Source organism: Cryphonectria parasitica, assembly GCF_011745365.1.
Source record: "Cryphonectria parasitica EP155 unplaced genomic scaffold M406scaffold_6, whole genome shotgun sequence".
Taxonomy (NCBI): Eukaryota; Fungi; Ascomycota; class Sordariomycetes; order Diaporthales; family Cryphonectriaceae; genus Cryphonectria; species Cryphonectria parasitica.
Genome location: NW_024468914.1, coordinates 2243185 through 2265394, shown reverse-complemented (window position 1 = coordinate 2265394; position 22210 = coordinate 2243185). Strand labels below are relative to the sequence as shown.

General features: G+C 54.5%; 6 protein-coding genes across 6 annotated transcripts; 4 read left to right on the top strand and 2 right to left on the bottom strand.

Moving 5' to 3' along the window:
- Nucleotides 1–1218: 1218 nt before the first annotated feature.
- On the top strand, nucleotides 1219–2868 carry M406DRAFT_263105 (alpha/beta-hydrolase; the record flags this gene model as incomplete). The annotated part of the gene is made up of 1 exon (XM_040917567.1): nucleotides 1219–2868. The coding sequence occupies one exon, from the start codon at nucleotides 1219–1221 to the stop codon at nucleotides 2866–2868; it is 1650 nt and encodes a 549-aa protein (XP_040774569.1).
- A 956-nt stretch (nucleotides 2869–3824) lies between these two features.
- On the top strand, nucleotides 3825–4599 carry M406DRAFT_352397 (PEBP-like protein; the record flags this gene model as incomplete). The annotated part of the gene is made up of 2 exons (XM_040922685.1): nucleotides 3825–3948; nucleotides 4034–4599. The coding sequence occupies 2 exons, from the start codon at nucleotides 3825–3827 to the stop codon at nucleotides 4447–4449; spliced, it is 540 nt and encodes a 179-aa protein (XP_040774568.1). The 3' UTR covers nucleotides 4450–4599.
- A 1015-nt stretch (nucleotides 4600–5614) lies between these two features.
- M406DRAFT_260943 (uncharacterized protein) lies at nucleotides 5615–11707 on the top strand (the record flags this gene model as incomplete). Its single annotated transcript, XM_040917404.1, has 4 exons — nucleotides 5615–9371; nucleotides 9851–9915; nucleotides 10160–11246; nucleotides 11328–11707. The coding sequence occupies 4 exons, from the start codon at nucleotides 5615–5617 to the stop codon at nucleotides 11705–11707; spliced, it is 5289 nt and encodes a 1762-aa protein (XP_040774567.1).
- Nucleotides 11708–13272: 1565 nt separating this feature from the next.
- Nucleotides 13273–16041, top strand: M406DRAFT_293216 (MFS general substrate transporter). Its single transcript, XM_040919076.1, has 6 exons — nucleotides 13273–13768; nucleotides 13854–14001; nucleotides 14102–14350; nucleotides 14441–14989; nucleotides 15083–15495; nucleotides 15649–16041. The coding sequence occupies exons 1-6, from the start codon at nucleotides 13541–13543 to the stop codon at nucleotides 15868–15870; spliced, it is 1809 nt and encodes a 602-aa protein (XP_040774566.1). The 5' UTR covers nucleotides 13273–13540; the 3' UTR covers nucleotides 15871–16041.
- A 210-nt stretch (nucleotides 16042–16251) lies between these two features.
- On the bottom strand, nucleotides 16252–17968 carry M406DRAFT_293212 (uncharacterized protein; the record flags this gene model as incomplete). Its single annotated transcript, XM_040919075.1, has 3 exons — nucleotides 17597–17968; nucleotides 16852–17509; nucleotides 16252–16766 (listed from the first exon to the last, which is right to left on the bottom strand). Exons 1-3 carry the CDS (start codon nucleotides 17957–17959, stop codon nucleotides 16252–16254), a joined length of 1536 nt encoding a protein of 511 aa, XP_040774565.1. The 5' UTR covers nucleotides 17960–17968.
- Nucleotides 17969–18984: 1016 nt separating this feature from the next.
- Nucleotides 18985–21034, bottom strand: M406DRAFT_341071 (cytochrome P450; the record flags this gene model as incomplete). Its single annotated transcript, XM_040921620.1, has 6 exons — nucleotides 18985–19141; nucleotides 19252–19424; nucleotides 19559–19873; nucleotides 19991–20278; nucleotides 20379–20815; nucleotides 20965–21034. The coding sequence occupies 6 exons, from the start codon at nucleotides 21032–21034 to the stop codon at nucleotides 18985–18987; spliced, it is 1440 nt and encodes a 479-aa protein (XP_040774564.1).
- Nucleotides 21035–22210: the final 1176 nt, after the last annotated feature.

The following is a 22210-nucleotide window of genomic DNA, read 5'->3' as shown; positions in this document are numbered from 1 at the left end:
ACAACAAGAAAAGAAAAAGTGGGAATTAGGGTTTCGTTTCTCATGTTAAAAGTACTTGAGGTAGCATTTTACGTTTCCCTACCGGGGCAGAGATAGAACGAAACAATTTATTGAGTTTGATCCACCTCTACATTCAAGAGTAAGACAACTTTAAGTATGACTTTCTCTCTCGCTCCTTGTGATGTCTGAAAAAATGGGAAAATAGAATGTCCAAGGTAAAGAGTAGTAGTAGTAGTAGTGGTAGTAGTCAGTGATTGATTGAGAAAGGCCATATAATGAGCAGCACAACTGCAGATTACGCAGGAATTCCGCCCCTTTGATTTCCAATCTCCTATCATAAAGTGTCGAGAAGAGAAGCAAGGAAATTTGCTATGGCCAGATGGTACTGGGTCAATGACCCGACGAGCATTGCGTAATGTGCAGGCAAGTTTCCTGGTTGCAGGTCCTGAATTAAATATGGATATACCCGCAATTTTCCCGTCCCTGTCAAGCCCGGGGGGAGAAACATCTTTACTTCCGCTCATGGTCAGCTGCAGGACAAGTTAGACTTGAAGGCACCGCCCCCCTGTTGACTCCAGAAAAAAAAAACCACCCAGGACACCACCAAGAAACCCTGCAATCTCACTGACAAGCTGCCGAAGTTCCTCCCCCTCGTCCGACGACGCACACTCCCCCCTGATCCGGGTTGTGGGAGAGAGGTTGGTTGACTGCCGCGCGCCCGTTTGCTATGCGTGGAGCAGGTGGTGTGGATGCTGCGCCTACGTCCCACTCTGTACAAACAGAGAAAAACCACGCCGTTGTGGCATGGGAAAAAGTGATCAGTTACTTAATGCAGGAGGCAAACAGCGGAGCGTCCCCATATGGGCTTACGCATGTTGAGAGAATGCGTATAGCCTCGTATTTCCGACGACGGCTGAGAACAAAACATAGGGATGAAGTGACAGTTCATTCCAAGCATTCAATCATCAGTAAGCTGTGGTCAGGCTGTGTATCTTGTCTCGTATGTATGTGTGGGGAGGAGAGAGGCATGATGGTGATGGTGATGTTAATATAAAGTTCTTTTTGCTTCTCTTTCTCTCGAATCAGTCTTGCTCGATAGTATCTCCCACCCTCAAGTGGTGTTTGTGTGTTCTCAACATCCTTCATTTCAGTATTAGCTGACTGGTATACATTCTTTTTTTGCGACTTACATTCGTTCATTCAACAACACACACAAAAATGAAGGCCTCCTCCTCCGGCCTCAAGGCTGGAGTGGCACAGGCCCTCCTAGCCACCGGCAGCAATGCCCAGTACCTCTATAATCAGACCATCCAGACTGCCTACGGTCCGATCCAGGGTGTCCCTGCCCTGAACTCCACATGCTGCTCGTACATCAACGGCTATGAGAACGTCACTGTCTTCCGTGGCATCCCCTTCGCCGCCAACCCTGGTGGTGAGAACCGCTTCAAGGCACCCCAGAAGGCGGCGTCCTGGAACGAGACACTCGTGGCAAGCGAGTTTGGCTCTGGCTGCCCTGCCGGCACCGCTCCTTATGGCGGTGCCGACCCCATCACTGATGAGGACTGCCTGAACCTCAACATCTGGACCTCGGCCTCCAGCACGGCCGAGAAGAGGCCCGTCATGATCTGGAGTTACCCTGCCGGCGCCAACAATGCCTGGACCATGTTTGACGGGTCGCAGATGTCGCTGCAGGACATTGTGGTGGTCACCTACAACTACCGTGCTGGCCCCTACGGCTGGCTTGCCCTGCCGGAGCTGTACGTGGAGTCTGGAAACCTGACCACGGGCAACTATGGCATCCTGGACCAGCTGTATGCGCTGCAGTGGGTCCACGACAATATCGCCGACTTTGGCGGTGACCCAGACAGGATCACGACCGTGGGGCAGTCAGCCGGCAGTGCTGCGGTGTACCACACTCTCAACAACCCGTTGGCCAAGGGTCTCGTCGTCGGCGCCATCGCCGAGTCAGGCATCCGGGACCCTCGCGACCCGCAGTCCAGGGACCTCGCCGAGGGCTACAACAACATGTCGACGTCGATCGAGCTCTCGTACGAGCTCATGGACTACCTCAACGTCACCACGCTCGAGGAGCTGCGCCAGGTCTCGGCGGCCGACATCAACGAGGCCAGCACCTTCACCTCCTTCTCCAACTGGCGCGGCTGCATCGACGGCTATGTCTTCCCCGCCACCTACTGGGAGGACCTCCAGACGGGGCCCCCAGGCAACGATGTGCCCGTCATCACGGGCAACACCAAGGACGAGTCTGGCGCCACGTACGGCCTGACGGCGACCGTGGCGGGCTACGAGTCGACGCTCAACTCGACGTACGGCTCGCTGGCCGCCGACTTCCTGGCCGCCTATCCTGCATCCAACGACACCCAGGCGGCCATGCAGGAGAACCTGATCGCCCGCGACACGTCGCTCATCGGCACGTGGAACTTTGCCAACATGTGGGCCAACTCGTCGACGCAGCCCATCTACACGTACTACTGGGACCACGCGCCGGCCGACAACGAGGAAGGGTCCGGGGCCAAGCACATGTCCGAGATCAACTACATCTTCAACAACCTGTACGGCACCCAGCTGAGCTGGACCGAGGTCGACTACCAGATCGCCTCCACCGTCAACGCCTACTGGGCCAACTTCATCAAGACCCAGAACCCCAACGACGGCGGCAGCTGGACCAACGGCACCACCCTGGGCACCTGGTACGCCTCCAACAGCTCCAGCCCCGCCACCTTCCACCTGTCGCCGGCCGCCCCTGAGAACCTGAACGGCCTTCCTGCTGGCTATGAGATGGTGCCTGTGGCCACTGATGACCACATCACCCTCATCAATGAGTTCCTCGCCACACAGCAGTCTCTGTAAGGGAGGGGAACAGGCTTTGTTGTTGTTGTTGTTGTTATGTTGTTGGATGGGATGGGATGACGGTACCATCTTCTATCTTTCTTGGCCTGTAGATACTTTCTGTTTATTTCTTCTCTGCCTCTTCTCTCTTGTCTCTTTAGTCAAACAGCAATAGAACAGACTTGTACATAAGAAACGTTGTCAGATCTTCTGTCATGTGAAATTACCACCCACGCGTTGCCATGATGTCAATTTGTCAGTCGGGGATACCATTACTTACTCCCTTGGTGCAGTCAATCGGTGGAATCCGAAGAGAGAGAGAGAGAGAGAGAAGCAATATAATCATGGATTGTTAGTAAAATTATCACTGGGCGCAGGAGATACATGATTAAAGAACCCGGGCAAGCTGCCAATCTTGTCTGCCTTCCGACCCCGCCACAACACAAGTGATGATATTCGTCTCGGCTTCCGGAACACTTTCGGCCGCAATTTGCCGATCTCGCACCGAAAAACGTGATGATATTACTCCCTAAGTTCCTCACAACCCAATGACCAAGTCGATCTGGATCAAGTAATATCCAAGCCAAGTTGATGCATTGCTCATCTAGATCAAGAAAGTGTTTTGTTTGTAATTATGATGCTCCAGAGAGAGTAAGAAGGGGTCGTTGTGGTGTGACAGACTTTGGACGATGAAGCTTGCCCATGATACGTCGTGCTACTTTTCCCCCCTCCTCTACAACTTAGCATTCCTGAAAGACATTTATAACTAGGAATTAAGCCGAAGAGCATATTTAACTCCGTTATAACCGCTGCTCCCTTGCAGGTGGGGTTGATCAAAAGCCAGCTCCTCGCCCAGGTCATCGCAACGTTTCATGGTCTGCTATATCTCCAAAAATTGATCGTGACCACATCATCTTGTGTGCGCTCTCCCCAGCCCTGGACAATCGCACCATCATTACATCGCAAGCAAAACCAAGATGCCAGCCAATGAACAGGTCGAGGCTGCCTTTGCACTCATCAAGCAAGACCCATCTAATATCCTGGGCCTGAAAGTCGGCAAGCACAACATCACGGAGCCAGGCCAATATGTCCCGCGCGCAGGTGAGTCCCTCCTTTTTGCCAGTCCCTGTCCTACGTAAATTTGCTCCCTCGCTCATTCAATCCACTCTCTCTCTACCTCTCTCAGATGCCAAGGAAGCGCCCGAGATCACCTACCCCGCGGCCTCGCCCTCCAAGAGCTACACGGTCATCTGTCTAGACCTCGACCCGCCAAGCCGCTCCTTCAGCTTCCTCGGCCCTGCCCTCCACTGGATCCAGCCGGGCCTGCGGGTGGGCTCCTCCTCTGCAGAGCCACTTGCGTCCTCCGAACCCTTCATCGCTAACTATCTTCCGCCTGGCCCTCCGCCGGGCGTGGCGCCACACCGCTACGTGTTCTATTTGTATGAGGAGCCCGAGGGCTCTGCGCTAGACGGAGGAAAGTTTGCTCCCAAGGATGGGAAGCCGATGGGGATTATGTCGCGGGTGCGGACGAGTTTGGATGATTGGGTGGTGAAGATGGGGTTGGGGCCGCTGGTGGCTGCTAATTATTTCAATAGCAATTAGGTGCGGCACGGGTTTTAATTGTTGGGTTTGGCTTCTTACTGGGTGAGGTTGGACGTGATGTTGATGGGTCAACCGAGACGGAGATACATGGTCTCTTCTTTGGGTTTCTATTTCGTTCTCGTTGAATATACCCTTGAGTTACTTCGGATTCAGTGTTTTCGACAATCATTACCTGCAGCCTTTTTGTGTGTCTCAGAATTGATTCAGCAACACAGACCAATCATGAGTCCTCCAACTTGGGTCTCCATAGAGTACGTAGCAACGCTAGAACTAATATGCATCTCAGGTAGGCCTCCTGCAGATTTGGGTGCTGATATAATCAGCATCGACAACTCAGCAATGGGTGTTGTCTATGATTATGCTGTGAACTATATATCCTGGATGAGCTGCTGTCTGCAATCACCAGTAGAGCCTGCGTTTTGTGAAACAGTTATATCGGCTCGAGGTCTCTTTAAGAATTCAACAACATTCTCATGGGACCAATCTGGTGGGCTTTGTTGGGTTTCATGCTGCCTGGTTCTGTAGTGTCAAGACTTCAGTGTCACGTCTTGTTGACCGCTCCAGGTACTGCCCCCTCTTGAATTCTCGCGTCTTTGTTATTGGCCCAGACGCGAGCTGTGTTGGCCAACAAGAACCTACTTACCATCATCCATCACTCCCTCTCCTGCTCCCTCGCTGCCCTTGTTCCAACCAACCCTTCTTTCCACAACATAGTCTTGTCAAGAGAAGAATCATCTCAAAAGCCTCCCTTGTTCAATTCTTGCATTATTCTTCTGCACACTGTGAGGAGAAGAAATACCCAAGGGTCTTCCCCTTGTCATCTTGGTGTCTGCATGGTTCTCTCGCATGCTCTTGTCTACCTACCTGGGCTGCCAACTAAGATCAAAATCATAGACAGGGCCATCGAGGTTAGTTGGCTATCGACACATGCCTGACCATTCTAGATGACCACCCAGCTGACCATTCACACATTTTCCCAGACAGCAGGATGGATCCCAACCGCCATGCACGACGGCCCTGTCATTCCTTTCAGAGGACAGGCAGCTGTGGATATGGACAGAAGTGCAAGTTCTCTCACGACCTATCAGACAACCATCAGAAGCAGCGACGCCATCATCATCGAAATCACAACAATGACAGGCCGGAGCAGGAAAGCCAACAAGTAATGGGCGGAAACAAGCTTCGCGCCTGGAAGCGAATTCTCGCGCGCGGTGAAGAGTCATCCAATGTGCCCTATGACACAGTGAGCCTGTTCTTTGAGCTCAGCCTCGCCCTGATGGAGGGAGACATTGCTATCTCGCAGGAGGCCGTCAAGCTGCTGGCAGGCGATGCCGGGCTCAACTTCATCAAGGCCGTCTCCAGCACGCACATCGTCCAAGCAGCAGCAGCTACCGATGCCGACTCCTCTTCCATCAGGGTGGAGTTGTGGAAGACGCAGATCTCGCCCATGTTTCGCCTCATTACCAACGAACGGCTTTTGGACTCCAACGTCCTGGAGCAGGAGGTGGCAGCCATCTACTCATTCCTTGTCGGGGTCAACGCGACTCGAATGGACAGGCTCTTCGGCTTCATCACCCAGCTCGTCATGGATTGGCCTGGCCTGCCTGTGGGTGACCTCGCCCAGGGGACGGTCCTGGAGTTGTCGCTCACGGTGCTGTCCAAGGTGCTCGACTGCAACACGACCAATGTACTGAACGAAAGGTTTCACCATATCGTGGAGCAATTCTCCAACATCCTCACGACCCTCTCAGCCACACCGGGAGAGAAGAACGATGAGGCATGCATCCTGCGAGCAACCAAGTATCTCGACTATCTACAGCGACGTTTGGGCGTTGGAAAGACGATGATGGCCACAGCTAACCTAGCAGAATCTTCTCCTGCGACTGCCGGCGACCCAGCCGGCCCATCCGAGTCGTTCAAGCTCAGACGAGACCTCCCAGGCAAGCTTTCCCCCGACGGCCCTCGCCACGACAATGATCATGCCGAGATCGCCTCCATCCAAATCATGCCCACGAGTGAAGAGATCACCTCACCGCGCAAGGAGTATCTGCCTACTACCGACTCGTCGCAATGGCACCTCCCTGGCATCCGTGGCCGTCTGGATCGGGAATTCCGCCTCCTGCGCGAAGATACCGTCGGCCAGCTCCGCGATGCCGTCTTCGAACTGCTCCAGGGCACTCGTGACAACATCAACAGCAATAAAAGACACAACCAGAACAGTGCCCAGACGACCGCCTACGACGATGCCGTGGTGCACAGCGTCGATATCGACAAGAACAATGGTCTGGAGCTGACAGTGCGGTGCAGCCAGCCCAAGATCGTACAGAAGATGAGCGATGCGGCAAGAAACAGGTGGTGGGAGCAGTGCAAGAGACTTCAGGCTGGTGCCCTGACGTGTGTGATTGATCGCGCCGGCGCGGCCCAGTTCTATGTCGTGGCGCGGTCTACCGTCCGCTCTGCGTCACAGAAGGAGACGTCGGCACGTAAGAGAGGAGAACCATCTTCTCCTCCTCCTTTCTATCAAGAGGAAGATAAGGAGAAGCCGCTGAGCCTCAGCTACAGTCGCGAGGACCTCTTCGTCAAGCTGAACCTCGTCGGCACCTCTCGAGTCGAGATGCAGCAGACTCTGCGTTGGTACAAAGACATCGGCCGACCACGGCCTCGCCAGCTGGTCGAGTTCCCTGGCGTCTTGCTGGCATCCTTCAAACACACCCTGGAGGCCCTCCAGAAACTCTCTCGGAAGCCCGACCTGCCCTTCACCCACCTGATCGCGCCCGACACGCCTTCTTCTTCTCCTCCTCCTTTACGAAGAGTCGAAAGCCGCGTGGCTCCGCCTCTGTTCTCTCGCGCGGCTGGGTTCGAGTACGACCTCAAGTGTCTAAACTCAGGTGGTTTGTCTCCGTTGTCAGTCAGGCCGGGTCAACACATGCCGTCCATCGAGGAAGTCTCTGAGAATACTGGCCTGGACGAGACCCAGTCGGAGGCCCTGCTCAACACGCTCACGCGCGAGCTGTCGCTCATTCAGGGCCCTCCCGGCACAGGCAAGTCGTACACGGGCGAGAAGATCATCCGGGTCCTCCTCGCCAACAAGGCCAAGGCCAAGCTCGGCCCTATTATCTGCGTCTGCTACACGAACCACGCCCTGGACCAGCTTCTCGAGCACCTCCTGGACGACGGCATCAAGGGGATCCTGCGGATCGGGTCCAGCTCCAAGTCGGAGCGGCTCAAGAATTTTAACCTGCGCGCCGTGGCGGACAAGTCGGCTGTGGCGGCTACGCGGACCGAGACGTATATCATAGGTGGGCAGACGCGCAAGATGAGGACGGCGGAGACGGAGATGAAGAAGTGCCTGCGCACGCTTGATCAGTGCGATTCTGCATCTTCCATGGGAAATTATCTGGAGATGAACCATCCGGTGTTTCACAAAGAGCTGTTTGGCCCTGCTGCGGACGATGGTTCCCGTGGTGATGTCCTCAGTGGTGGTGGACAGTGGGAGACGGTGACACGACGCAGCAAGCCTGGCAAGGTTGTCGAGACCTGGCTCCGAGGTGGCTCTCGACCACCGCCACCAGGCCCTGGACACAATCACAACAACAACCCCCCACCGAGAGACCTGGCGGACCTGCAGAGGACCCGTCTCAACGACATGACTCACCTGGAACGTCAGATTATCCACAGAGAGTGGCAAAAGAGCATCCGAAACCCCGTCTTCAAGGAGATCATGGCGCTGCACCGCGAACACGAGGAGGCCAGGACGTTCAGGAACACCATCCGCGACGAGGAGGACCTGCGCTGCCTGCAGCAGGCGGATATTATCGGCCTGACCACCACGGGTCTGGCGCGCCAGGTGGACATGATGCGAAAAGTGCGGGCCAAGGTGGTCATCTGCGAGGAGGCCGGCGAGGTTCTCGAGGCGCATGTCCTGACGGCGCTGCTGCCCTCTGTCGAGCAGCTGATCCTCATCGGCGACCACCTGCAGCTCCGGCCGCAGATTCAGAACTATGACCTGCAGAGCACGAACCCCAAGGGGCTCAAGTATTCGCTCGACACGTCGCTGTTTGAGCGCCTGGTCTGTCCACAACATTCAGAGGACCAGAAACTACCAGTCAGTGTCTTGGCGACGCAGAGGCGCATGCACCCTTCCATTGCCGAAATGGTGCGCTCTACGCTCTACAGCAACCTGAAGGATGCATCGCACGTCGAGAGCTACCCAGAGGTGGTCGGCATGGACCGTCGCTTGTTCTGGCTGCATCACGAGCATCTTGAGGATGGTCAGCACGCGAAGGGAGGAGAGCCTCATGACACATCACGGTCCAACGAGTTCGAGGTCGAGATGGCTGCCGCGCTTGTCTCGCATGTGGTGAAGCAGGGGAACTATGACCCGGAGGATATCGCCGTCCTGACGCCCTATACTGGTCAGCTTCAGAAATTGCGCAGACGTCTGGCGACGGAAGCCTCCTTTTGCGTGCAGATTGACGAGCGCGACCTGCAGGCACTCGACGAGGAGGGCCTCAATGAGGCAGAGGAGGAGACCAAGGCGGTGGCAACGACCGTCGGAAAGTCGACCCTCCTGAAGAGTATCAGGCTCGCCACTGTCGATAATTTTCAGGGCGAAGAGGCCAAGGTGGTCATCATCTCGCTGGTGCGTAGCAACATGGAGAACAGGTGTGGGTTTCTCAGCACCTCGAACCGCATCAATGTTCTGTTGTCGCGCGCAAAGCATGGATGCTATATCCTGGGCAACGCAAAGACGTACCAGAGCGTGGCCATGTGGGAGCAGGTTATCAAGTTGCTTCAGGCAAACGACAACTTCGGAACCGCCCTGGCACTCAAGTGTCCTCGCCACCCTGCCACGCGCATCGAAGTCTCGAGCCCAGACGATTTTGCCATCTTCTCGCCTGATGGAGGCTGTCGTCTGCCCTGTGACCGGCGGCTGGACTGCGGCCATGCATGCTACGGTCGATGTCACTCGGACCTCCTCCACCAGGCCATCAAGTGCCACAAGCCCTGCCCCCGACCCAAGGATGGCTGTTACCACGCCTGTCCCAAGGAATGTGGCGACCCGTGCGAGGAGAAATGCAACGTTGTTCTGCGCAGCCTCTCTCTTGCCCTCCCGCGCTGTGATCATACGGTCACGTCTGCAAAGTGCTGGGAGACGCAAAACCCCGCAGCCATCAAGTGCCGACAGGAGGTGGAGCGCGTGATTCCTGGGTGTGCGCATACAGTCAAGATGCAGTGCCACATCGACATAACCCGGCCTGGTTTCAAATGCCCAGCGCAGTGTGGCGCCGTTCTCCCCTGTGGCCATACCTGTCGACGCCCCTGTGTCCAGTGCAACCGGCGCGAGGTCGAGGACGACCATCTCTCCAAGATCGCGACGGATCATGGCCCCTGCAGGCAGGCTTGTGGGCGAAACTACTCGACATGTCCTCACAGCTGCATAGCAACCTGTCACGGCCAGCAAAAGTGTCCACCGTGCCCCAAGCCCTGCGAGGTGCGGTGCAGCCACTCCCGCTGCAGCAAGGCCTGCCACGAGCCATGCACCCCCTGTGCCGCAGAGGACTGTGCCTCCCGCTGTCCACACTCGAGATGCACCATGCCCTGCGCCGCGCCTTGTGACTGGGTGCCCTGTTCCCGGCGCTGCCCTCTGACGCTGGCCTGTGGACACCAGTGTCCTTCTCTGTGCGGCGAGGCCTGTCCTGCCGAGGAGTACTGCCAGCAGTGCGGCGCAGACGACATCCTGGCCACGGTTGTGGATTACCTGCTGTTGAGCGAGTACAAGGACATTGACCTCAATGACGACCCTTGCGTCTTTGCCAGCTGCGGCCACTTCCTGACCCGGTCCTCCATGGACGGCCAGATGCTGATGGGCGAGCACTATGTCCTCGACGACAAGGACGGCGGCCCTGTGGCCATCAGGAAGCCCCTGGAGCCCTTCTCCATGGACGGACGCAGCCAGCTCAAGACCTGCCCGCAGTGCCGCGGCTCTCTCCGCGACATTCCGAGGTATGGCCGCATCGTCCGCCGCGCCCTGCTGGACGAGGCCACCAAAAAGTTCATCTCCTGGTCCGAACACCAACACCATCAGCTGGCGGGCCGTCTGCTGGACCTCCAGAACAACCTCGCAGCACAGCAACAAGAGCAGAACGGGGAAAAGGGCAAGGGCGACGCTGCCGCTGCTGCCGAGGACATCGCCGCGCAGATTCTCGACTACATGCCTGGCCGGTTTGCGCTGAAGGGTTCTGCTCAGGACCAGCTGCGGGAATTGGGGAAGTGGGTTGGGAAGAAGCGGTATACCGAGCTCATCAGGCTGCACAGGGACATTGTCACGTTCCGGGGCAGAGTCAGGGCCGAGGAGCAGCCCTTTCAAAAGGTAGCCAACCTCGTGCGGTTCGCCAACAGCAACAAGACCGTGGACTCTTCTTCTTCCTCTTCCTCCTCTTCTTTCACGTTCGACTCCTCCGTCATCCAGCTGCGCGGGTTCCTGCTCGCCACCTCGCTCCTCCTGCGCTGCCACCTCACCGTCCTCTCTGATTTCCTGGACCTGCGGACCAAGAAGGACACCGCCTCGTGCGCCTGGAAACATGCAGACATCAGCGTGGACTTTGCCCGCAACACGGCCCAGTGCGAGGACCTCGTCAGGCTTGCCAGCGAGACGGACCGCCCTCAGCTCCAGGCCGAGGGCCACATCTACCATGCACACTTTTGCGGCCTCGCACTCGCCCTCGGCAACGGCAATGGCAATAGCAATGGGAGTGGCGACGACAAGAACAACAACAACAACAGCAGCAGCAGCAGTAGCAATTCCTCCTCCTCCTCCTCCTCCTCCTCCTCCTCCCCTTCAGCAGGCGACGAGGAAAACATCCTCAAAACCACAGGTCTCGAACACATCGCGGCCGCCCAGACCATCCTGGACAAGCGCAGTCCCCAGCCACACTGGGCCGCGACGGTCCAGGCCGAGCTGGACGCGGTGCGCGACCTCCTCTCGCAGGGAATCTTCTACACGCGCGTCACGGCGGCCGAGATGCGCGCCGTCTACAAGGCCATGGCTGCTGAGTTCCGCGGCACGGGCCACTGGTACACGTGCGAGAGGGGCCACCCGTTTACCGTGGGCGAGTGCGGCATGCCCATGGAGCAGGCGCGGTGTCCTGAGTGTGGTGCCGCCGTGGGGGGGCGGAATCATGTGGCGGTGGAGGGGGTGCGGCATGCGGTGGAGGTTGAGGCGCTGGCTAGAGGGGTGGAAGGGATGGCGATTTGAGGAGAAGGGGGAAGAAGGTAAGGAGAGGAGAGGAAAGGGAAGGGAAGAGGTTGGTGAGTGTTTATGGTTTTTTGGTTTTTTTTGTTTTGTTTTATTGGTTCAGGGTACGAGGTCAGGTTTGGACATGAAGAGACTGGGTATTCTATATGCCTCTGTTTCTTTTGCAGGGAGGACTCTGGAAGTCGTTTAAAAATGGAGTGAGAGAGACTCGATGAGCAGATCATGCTGCTAGAGGTCGAGAAGACTTTCGAGGTTCCCTTTTTCACTTTTCTCCTTTCTCCGGTCCTGCCTTGCTGGATCCATTGTATCTTCCCTTCTCAATCAAATCTTCATGACCCCATTCAACTAGATACTACTGAGGTATTGCGTGGCATCGTGCGATCCGTTCAAGCCATCTGCAAATGATTCATGTCCACAGTAGCGCAAAGGAAACCGGCCTAAGAAGCGGGCGGGTTTCGGAGGTCCCGACCGGTGGGACGGTACGAGTTCGAAGCCGAGGTTCCGGGATTCACAAGCTTGAGAGGATCGCCGGTGATGAACAATCCAAAAATCAAGATGTTTTCTGCAGATCAGGCAGGCTGACATGGTCGTCTGATTTTCTTCTTCTTTTTAGATGGAACTTGAGGGAATGCATCCTATGCATCCTATGCACATGTTTGCATCCTAGACTTCACATGGGTCTTGGTAGAAATTGCGTGGTTCATACAATCAAGTGCTTGCTTGAGTACATATGTACTTGCGTGCTCACAGGACAGAAAGGTCTACCACCTCGGAAGTTCAATAACGAGAGAGGCACTGCCAAGAGAGAGTGCTCAGGATACGGACTTCACATGCTACTCCATTCAAGTCCGCCGATCCGCGTGTCATGCTTTGGGGGCTTACTGCCTACAATCAGCTGAAATCATGCTGTAGTCTGATTAATTGTTGCGGATGGCGTCTTTATGTGGTTCTCTGGTGGATCTCGAAATGGTCCTCAAAAGGCTAGTGTTCATCTTGAAGAGGAGATTCTGTTTGTGTGGCTTTATTTGCTTTCAACAACTCTGTTCGAACTTTTCATTTTGGGTTTTTATTTTTTTGAAAAGATTTTTTATTGGAGACGCCACTTCGAAATAGAGAATTCTTCTCTCTGGCTGCCATCAACCGAGGCAGGATGGACAAACATTCCTCAGAGTTTTCCTCTCTATTTTCTTGTGACATCCTGAGACAGGTCTAAGAAGATGATTTTGCCGTAAACATGACCGGATACGGACATATCAAACAACCTGGACACCGACACCCAAACCCTTCGGCAGCCTCGGTAGCCGTCATCTGGCCGAGTAGGAACTAGATCGGCCTTGACATCACTGAAAATGGGGTGCGTCATGCCGCTAATGTTCGCTTTAGCGTACCACTAAGGAATTTCCTCCTGAGCGCGAGGGCCCGAGGGTCGTTGTGATGGTTGTTTGGTTTGGGTTTTTGTAATCTTTGCTCGTGCTTGATCCGTACTTGAAATAGATTCGAATACCCACTTTCCTTTTCCTTTCTGTAACTTACTACTTAAAAGGCACATCTTATCTTCCTATGACGATAACCTTAGTTGTGTGAACTATTCGAGACGCGACCCCAAGTCGAGCCTCAACACGACCAAAGACGGTTTTCATTGCAGCACAGCGAGGCGTCGCTTTTGTTGGTGAAGGAAGCAGTTTTTGATTATTTAATACAGAATTTTGACGGATCAGCACAACACGACATACACAACACCTTTTCTCCCGTCAACGCCTTTTCCGGCTCGAAATACAAATTCCAAGCCAAGCAAAGAAGGAGGGACAGAAAGAAAGAGAGAGAACCAAAGATATGGAAAAGGACCTCGAGAAGCGCCGACCGGGGCGCATCAGCCACTTCAAACGAGTGTTGGATCAAGGCGCGGTCAACGATGATATCATCAACGCCCACTACGCAGGTGCAGGCACCGAGGAGGACCCTTATATCGTGAAGTGGCTCGACGATGACCCTGTGAATCCGATGAACTACTCCGACAGGCGAAAATGGTTCATAACCATGTTAGTCGCCCTTGCGACTCTGGTTAGTCTTGATCTCTCTCTATTGCTCTTCCCAACCTCCTGTTCTCTCCCGTGGACTGACCATTCATTCTTGGATCTTTTTGTAGGCTGTGGCATTTGTATCGTCTGCATATTCGGGAGGAATTTCCGAGATTCTTTTACAATTTCGCGTGGCCACCATCATTGGCACTCTGGGTGTATCTTTATTTGTCGTTGGATTTGCGATTGGCCCTCTCATGTGGGCGCCTTTGAGTGGTAAGGTTTTCTCTAACTCATCAGTTTGATATTTCTCTCTTCTTTCTTGCATTCTTTCTTCTATGCTCTTTTTCTAACCAGCCCGTGTGAAATCATACAGAACTTTACGGACGACAGTATCTCTTCTTTGGCACCTACATGTTCCTCACAGCCTTCAATGCCGGTGCTGCCGGGTCCCAAAACATAGCCACGCTGCTCGTGCTACGTTTCCTCGCCGGTTCCTTCGGCTCATCTCCTCTGACCAACGCCGGCGGTGTCATTGCCGACATGTTCCCAGCAGCACAGCGTGGTCTGGCCACCAGCCTTTTTGCCGCAGCTCCTTTTCTCGGCCCAGTCATTGGCCCCATTGGTTAGTATCTCTCTACCCTCTCTCCTCGCTCAGTTCTTCCCCTATCAAATTACTTCTTCCAAAGACTGACCAAGTATTCGTTATAATCAGTGGGCGGTTTTGTCGGCGAGACAGTTGGTTGGCGCTGGGTCGAAGGCGTAATGGCCATCTTCACCGGTGTCCTCTGGCTCGTCTGCGGCGTCTTCGTCCCCGAGACGTACGGCCCCGTCCTCCTCCGCAAGCGCGCAGCCAAGCTGTCCAAGATCACGGGCAAGTGCTACAGGACGCAGACCGATGTGCAGCAGGGCCGCATCAGCCTGGGCCAGGCCTTCAAGACGGCCCTGTCGCGCCCTCTGATCCTCCTCTTCCGCGAGCCCATCGTTTTTCTCCTGTCCATCTACATGGCCATCATCTACGGCACGCTGTACATGCTCTTTGCGGCGTTTCCCATCGTCTTTCAGGAGGTGCGCGGCTGGTCGCCTGGAGTCGGGGGTCTGGCCTTTCTGGGCGTTTGTGTGGGTATGCTTCTTGCCGTTGCGTACTCTATCTACGACAACAAGCGGTACATCAGGGTCATTGAGAACTCCGAGCAGGGCTTTGCGCCTCCAGAAGCTCGTCTCCCGCCTGCCATTATTGGTTCTATCTGCATGCCCATTGGTCGTAAGTTGCTTTTTGCCCTTTCTCCTTGGTTGTTATGGAATTGTCCCTTTCTCTCTTACTCTCACTAACCAATTTTTTCTCTCTTTCAAATAGTCTTCTGGTTCGCCTGGACCAACTCCGCAAGCATCCACTGGATCGTCTGCATCATCGGCTCCGCACCCTTCGGCTTCGGCATGGTCCTCGTCTTCCTCTCCATCATGAACTACCTCATCGACGCCTACGTCATCTTCGCCGCCTCCGTCCTCGCCGCCAACGCCGTCCTCCGCTCCCTCTTCGGTGCCGCGTTCCCCTTGTTCACCTCGTACATGTATACCAACCTGGGCATCCACTGGGCCTCCTCCATCCCGGCCTTTCTCGCCCTAGCTTGTGTTCCCTTCCCTCTCCTCTTCTACAAGTACGGCCCTGCGATCCGGAGCAGGTGTAAGTTTGCTGCACAGGCGGCTGCTTTCCTGGAGAGGCTGCGTGGGGAGGCGCAGGCTGAAGAGTCGGACGACAGCAGCTCGACTGTGCAGGACGAAGACGACGACGTCGTCGAGGATGCAGCGCCAGGAGTAGCAGCAGGGCCATCTCATCAACAGCACCACCGCTTCAGCAGGGAGAGCAGCAGGCGCGAGGCTGAGCTCGAGGCCGAGGCGATGGACTACAGCTACGGCGACGAGGAGCACCAGCCCCAGTACGCCGCGCTCAACGCGGCCGGTGGTGGTATCAGCCGCAGCAGAGCCAACACGGTTTCTTCGCGGAAGAGCAAGGCGAGTCTTAGGAGGACGCGCAGCGCGGCGTATGATGCCAGTCCTTATGATATCGATCGGGTGAATACGAATGAGAGTTTTCGGGACAGGGGGTTGGGGAGCAGGAAGAACTCGTTTGCGAGGAAGAAGTAGGAATGGTAGATGGTTATGCAAGGGAAAGGGAAAGTCGAGCCGTGTGTGACCTGGAGTCTTGAGGCTAGCTGGACTGTATTTGCAATTTGGTCATGATTTATGCATTAGACTATTATATTAATTCGATGATGTACAATTTACATCTATAATGATGGATATCAAGAGAGAGGGAGAAAAAAAAAAAAAGGGAATTCATCCATGATTGGATCATGTAATTCACAAAGTGGCAGAACTTGTACATTTCTGATTTAGTAGTTGCTGCAAGATGTGTTTTGTTGTCTGGGAAGCTCTCAAGTATATACATGTACTTCTGTAAATTGTATTTCCGAATAGAACAAGAAGAAACAACTCAGCACCAACACACTCCAAACCTCCACCACCTCACCTCACCAGTGTCGAGCTGTTCTCAGGAACCCACGAAGAGAAGTCCCGCAGCCACTTCCTCACCGTCTTGATCTCCCACCAGTGTACCTGGCGAATAAACTGCGGCTCCCCAGGGATGTCCAGGATGCCCGAGCTGTCCCAGTGGTGGCCGCCGACCTCGATCAGGTACTCTGGGTGCAGATCCGAGCTGTACCGCGGCGGGGCGTCGGTGGCATGGTAGCAGGTATCGAGCCAGGGGTCCTGCTGCCCGTCGACGAGGGCCAGGCGGTCTGCCGACAGGCCGAAGCCGCCGTAGCCGTTCCACAGGTCGATCTGGGGCGAGGCGGGGATGGTGTTGTACTGGCCTGGGGGGAACGCCAGCTCGCAGATCTCCTGGGTGTAGGCGCCTGTCAGGACGCGCGAGAGGAGCGTCTTGCCCTGCTTGGGGGCTGCCTGGTACAGGCCTGCCTCGTAGCAGGTTGTGTAGATGTAGGCGCGGGTGCCTGGGTCGACGAGTTCCGTCCACCAGGTGGCTTGGAGTTGTGAGGTTTTAGCACTGTGTACATGAAATATAATTTGTGTGTGAGAGAGAGAGATAAAAAGAAAAAGTGAACTCACCATTTCCTTGTCCAAAGCACTCCCCGCTGGCATAGTGACCACTCGGGCACGTGGGAAGAATGACTTGTTTGATGTAATTGGCATAGTTGCCCAGGTTCGTCCACGGCTCACCACCCGTGTACTTGGCCATCTGCTCGTCCACAGCAGTCACATTGGCCGGCGCATCCAGGTCCGTCACGGCGCCGCAAAACTCCCAGAACTGCGCCTCCTCGTCGGTCCAGATCAGCTCCTGCCACGTCGACGTCGGGTAGTCAAAGGGGTTCCCGATGGGGTAGTTGATGGTCTTTGCAAAGTCGCGGTCGTCCGTGAGCAGCTCGAGCCCGAAGATGGCCTTGAGCTCAGCCACGGCGGCCGTGTTGTTGGCGGCGAGCAGGCCGTCGAACTTGTCCACGATGTCGTTGATGCTGGTGACGCAGTCCGAGGGCGCGTACTTTTGCACAGGGTTGTACCACTCTGGATACTCCACCGACACGTTGACGATCTGCGAGGAGGCGATGCCGCCGTAGATGATGTCGCCGTACGTCTTGACCGTGAAGGCCGTCTGTGCGCCGGCCAGGCTGCCGCCGTACATGATCCAGGGCGTCGAGGGCGCGGTCAGAGTCGCGTTGATGCCCTCGAAGGAGGCGTGCTGCGCGAAGTAGGCAAAGTCCGCAATGGTCTGCTCGTTTGTGAGATAGGCCAGGTGGTCCGTCGTCAGGTCGAGGTAAGGGTAGCTCTCGCCGTAGTAGCGGTTCTCGATGATGACCCCCAGCCCGCCCGTGGCGTTCATGAGAATCTGGATAATGCCAGTCTCGAGATACTCCAGCCGCTCCTCGATGAACGTTTCCCCGCCCACGTACAGGAACACGGGGCCGCCTGGCTTGTAGTAACTTGCATCAAACACATAGCGCTGCGCAAAGGTGGCATTGGTGTGTGGTGCGTAGATGGCCTTGTCTGGGAAGTGGTCGATGGGCTGCTGGAACGTGTAATAAGTGTAAGACGAGCTGGCGCTGGCATCCCTTGACTGGATCTCGGCTGCTTGTTGTCTCCGGCGCAGAGGTCCCCGGGCAGAGACCAGACCGGAGAGCCCGGCCAGGAGGAGGACAAGGGAGAAGGATCCAGCGTGCATGTCGTCGTTGTCGATTGTTCACAAGACGAGCTTGGAGGAGGAAGGGGAGGAATAGGAAGGGGGGAGTGGGACCTGCATGTAAATAAAAGTAGTCTTGGCACGTACTACTCTCACCTCTACTGGATGTGTGTGCCGTTCCTGTAAACGAAGGACATTATAATGTTGCATCCGACCGGAAATACCTCAACAGCCGGCTTACTTCTTACTACTATCCCTACACAAGTACGGTGGCGCAAAGATACTCCACAGTAGAGCAATGTTGAAAAGTGATATTCTAAGCTGCTTATTTGAGTAACATAATCGTTATGGAACCCCAGCTGATAGCTACATAGTAAGAAAGCCTAACCCCCACAGTGTAGTAAAGGTTGTCCACCTTCCCGACGAGGATGGTGATCTTCATGCAATGCAACTCTCCGATCTTCCTGGCCCATCCGAACGGGCCGAGCCATTATTGGCCCCGGGCTTGTCTTTGGTTTGTAGGCCTGAGCGTCTCCGAACAATACTTTAACTCATTTCGACCTTGGTTTTCTGGGCTGCAACCTGTTTTCTCAAAACGTGGTGGATACACTCTCAAATACTATGAAGTGCAGGTCAGCTGATCTCTACATGACGAGATAAGTTTGCTACCAATAATGCTGCTGGCAGGATCATGAAGGAATATATTTGCGATAATAACCATACACAAAGGTTTGGGACATGAGTTTTTCATAAAATGCACTACGACAGTTATATATAAGCCAGCGTAACAACAAACCATAACTTTCTCAGATCAGACGGAAACTTCATCTCATCGTGTATGTAGTTTTATTTATACAAATGTTTCTTATTTCTTCGTGCTTCAAGACAGCAAAGAAGAAGAAAAGAACATTGCTGGCTGAACACGAGTATCGCTCAAGCCAAACGAGGCGGCAACGGTAAATAAGTGTCGTGAACAATCCATCCATTGAGCCGTATTTTGTAGTTGTCCTCTTACAATTTTCTGTACCCTGACTTCCAGCAAAAACAAATATCATAAATATCCACATCTACGCCCTGGGAACCAGATGCACCCACAGCGGCGGCTTACGCCACAAGTTAAATACCTTCTGGCCCCGAAGCCAGTTCTCGCCCTCAGGCGCCAGCTTGAGATCAAAAGCAAACACAAGCCGCGCTATGATGGTCCGCATCTCGGCGTAGGCCAGGCTGTCGTAACAAAAGAACAAAGGGGAAAAATGGTCAGCTTCCTTAAAAACTTTTCCGGTGCAGTATGTATGATTATAATTCGGATAGGACTGAAACGGTTTGAGACTCACTTTCTCCCGATGCAGTTTCTGGGCCCGTACGAGAAGGGCTGCATGGCCTCCCTCTGGTCGGCGGCGAACTCGGCGTTCTGGCCGTCGATCCAGCGCTCTGGGTGGTACTCGAAGGGCTTGGCCCAGTTGGCGCTGTAGTGGTTGGCTGCCCATTGCCACACGCCGACATGTGTCTATGTATTGATGGACGAGGACGTCAGCACTTTTTCTTTCTTCTTTCATTCCCATCCTTTTGCTTTCTCCTTCAACTCTTGTCTCTCTCACACATGCACTAGCCATCATCCACCAGACTGGATCATAGACTTACTCCTCCAGGCATAAACTCCCCACAAATCATCCTCCCACCCGGAGCCACAATCCGAGGCAGCCCAGTCGGAACAGGAGGGTACATGCGAAAGGCCTCGTCCAGACACGCCAGCATGTACGTCAGCTGGCCCGCCGAGGCAACCGTGATCTGGTCCTCGGACGTAAACGCCGACCGCACCTCGCGGGTCAGCTTGGCCAGGGCCTCTGGGTGGCTAGCCAGGAGGTAGGTTGCTCCAGAGAGAAGTGTGGCGGTGGTTTCTGAGCCGGCGACGATAAGGAGCCCGGCGTGAGAGTCTATATCCTGGCGAGGCATTTGCTGCAATTTTGGGGTTTCATAATATAGTCAGCATGCGTTGGCATCAGATATTTGCTACAAAAAACCAAAAAACCAAAAAAAAAAAAAAAAAAAAAAAAGGAAATGTCTTGTTCTCACCCAGTCGTCTTGTTTCATCAACAGGCCTTCGATGAGGTCGTTTCTGCTCGCGCCTAACTCGATCCGCTTGGAGACTTTTCTGTGCGCGAACTCGGCGTTGTCGTCGAGCACCTTCATGAATGATTTGGGGATGGAGTTGATCAGCAGGTCCTTGATCAGAGGGTAGTGGATCGCGGACTGCATCCAGACGGAGAGCTCGGTGAGCTTGAAGAAGGTCTTGACCCAGTAGTGCATGGAGGCTTCCTGGAGACAGCCGAACGAGTCACCAAAGGCCAGGTCGCCAATGACCTGTATCGAGATTGTTAATTGGTTGTTGATAAGTGAATGTTGACACAAATAGCAGCCAAATTAATCTCTTGGGGATGATGGATAGTGATGCTGAACATACATCAAACGTCGTATAATTATACCACGCCGTCATATCCAGCGCATGATGCCCCTCCTGCCCATGCTCGTGTAGCCTATCCATCAATAAGTCCACATACCCCCGAATGATAGGCTCCTGGTCCCGGATAGCCCTGTCCCCAAACCCATGCGAGAGCTGCCGCCGGATCACAGTGTGCGTCTTCTTGTCCGCCGAGATGATGTCCTGCGGCATCCCCTTGCCAGGTCTGTAAAACTCTGTGAACTTGCCATTCTCCTCGGTCTTTGGGCTGTGGCCGCAGATGTCGCGCCAGGCTTGTGCCTCGACGTAGGCAAGCTCGTTGGGCGCGATGCGCACCACGGGGCCGTACCGCTCGAACAGGGCGGCCACGTCGAAGGGAAGGGTGCCGCGGATGCTGGAGACGCAGAAGGGGAGGCGAGAGGCGCGCCAGTGGAGGGGGCCTGGGTAGCGGCGGAGAGGGTGAAAGAAGAGGTTGTAGAAGACGCTGCCGATGTAGTGTACAATGCCGGCCTGAAACAAAGTGTGAACAACAAGAACATCCACCCGCACGAGGTAAGTAATTTTTTGTGTGGTGATAAAGACGGGAGACGTACGAGGAATGCCCAGACTACCAGAGTCTTGCCAATGTGCAGCACATGTGCCGAGGTAACCACCACCATCTTGGGCGCAATGTGATATAGTATGTAGTGATGGTTGCTTTTCCGCAACTCGGTGATTATTCAAGGAATGGAGCAAGGACCACCGCTCGGCTATTGATGTTTCGAAAAATGGTGTTGAAGAGCATATGGTGTTTTTGAAGAAACGTCTCCTTCTCGAGGAACAGTTTGATGCAATTAGTCGAGGTGTTGCGTGGATAAATACAGTCAAGTAGCGAAAATGGGCAGTGGTGACATTGACACCGACATGCCTATCTCGTCGACCCTCGCAATGCAGGCTTGTTCCCTATTCAAGCAGATAGGAAAAATGCCATCCCCTATTTACCCCGCTTAGCATTTCGTATTCGTTCTGCAACTCCTAGTATTCTCCTCGCTCAACGTTCATCAATCTCCGACTGACGTGACATGACTTGCGTATCCATCCTCCCCCTGATCATCGTGTTTGGTTTTCAGTCCACCGTACAGCGAAGAGAGAGGAGAAGGGAAACATATAGCCGTCTTTGTTGTAGCCACACACAAGAAGGCTGCATAGAACTGGACTCTGACACTACGATTAGTAGAAGCTTTGATTAATTAATAGCTGCCAGTAACGGCCTGCGCCACGCCACCCGGATGAAGTTGACTCTAGTACGGTTGACCGTTGCATCTCTCTGATTATGACAGTCTAATAAGTAAGCCTCTAACATATGCCACCATCCAACCAACCAACGTGTCTGCTGAACGTCTTAAAAGTAATACTATCAACCAGACGCCATGCGCTTGTCTCATCCCCTCACACACCGCCGCGGCCCCGCATCTCGAACCCCACTGTTGCCGCCGCCATCGCGAAACGTCCCGTCGCATCCACCCGCCCGGGCTGCTTCCCGACACCCTTTTGTTTCTTATGTTTCTCTACAAAGCTTCTGAAATGGTGGAGGCGGTCTGGGCCGTTTTGTTGTCAGAATTCATAGACCGTTGCTGCAGGGTTCGATATGTCTGAGACACTTGACACACTGTCGAGATGCAGTAATAGAACGGCCTGTGCTCGCTAAGTAGGACAGACTTGGGATGCGAACAGGTCCTAACGTTGAATTAAGAGCTGTTCTTACAACCTTTTCTTGTGAATGACCATCCAGTCCAGAATCGTATATTGTCGAGTCTCTCTGCCACCTTTTATCTGAGAGTATTCATATCCCCAAC

Excerpts from the sequence above, each read along its gene's own strand:
- M406DRAFT_293216 (XM_040919076.1), top strand. The coding sequence starts at position 13,541 with ATGGAAAAGGACCTCGAGAAGCGCCGACCGGGGCGCATCAGCCACTTC. Across the intron at positions 14,351-14,440 it reads CCCAGTCATTGGCCCCATTG|TGGGCGGTTTTGTCGGCGAG; the intron begins GTTAGTATCTCT and ends CGTTATAATCAG. Across the intron at positions 14,990-15,082 it reads TATCTGCATGCCCATTGGTC|TCTTCTGGTTCGCCTGGACC; the intron begins GTAAGTTGCTTT and ends TCTTTCAAATAG.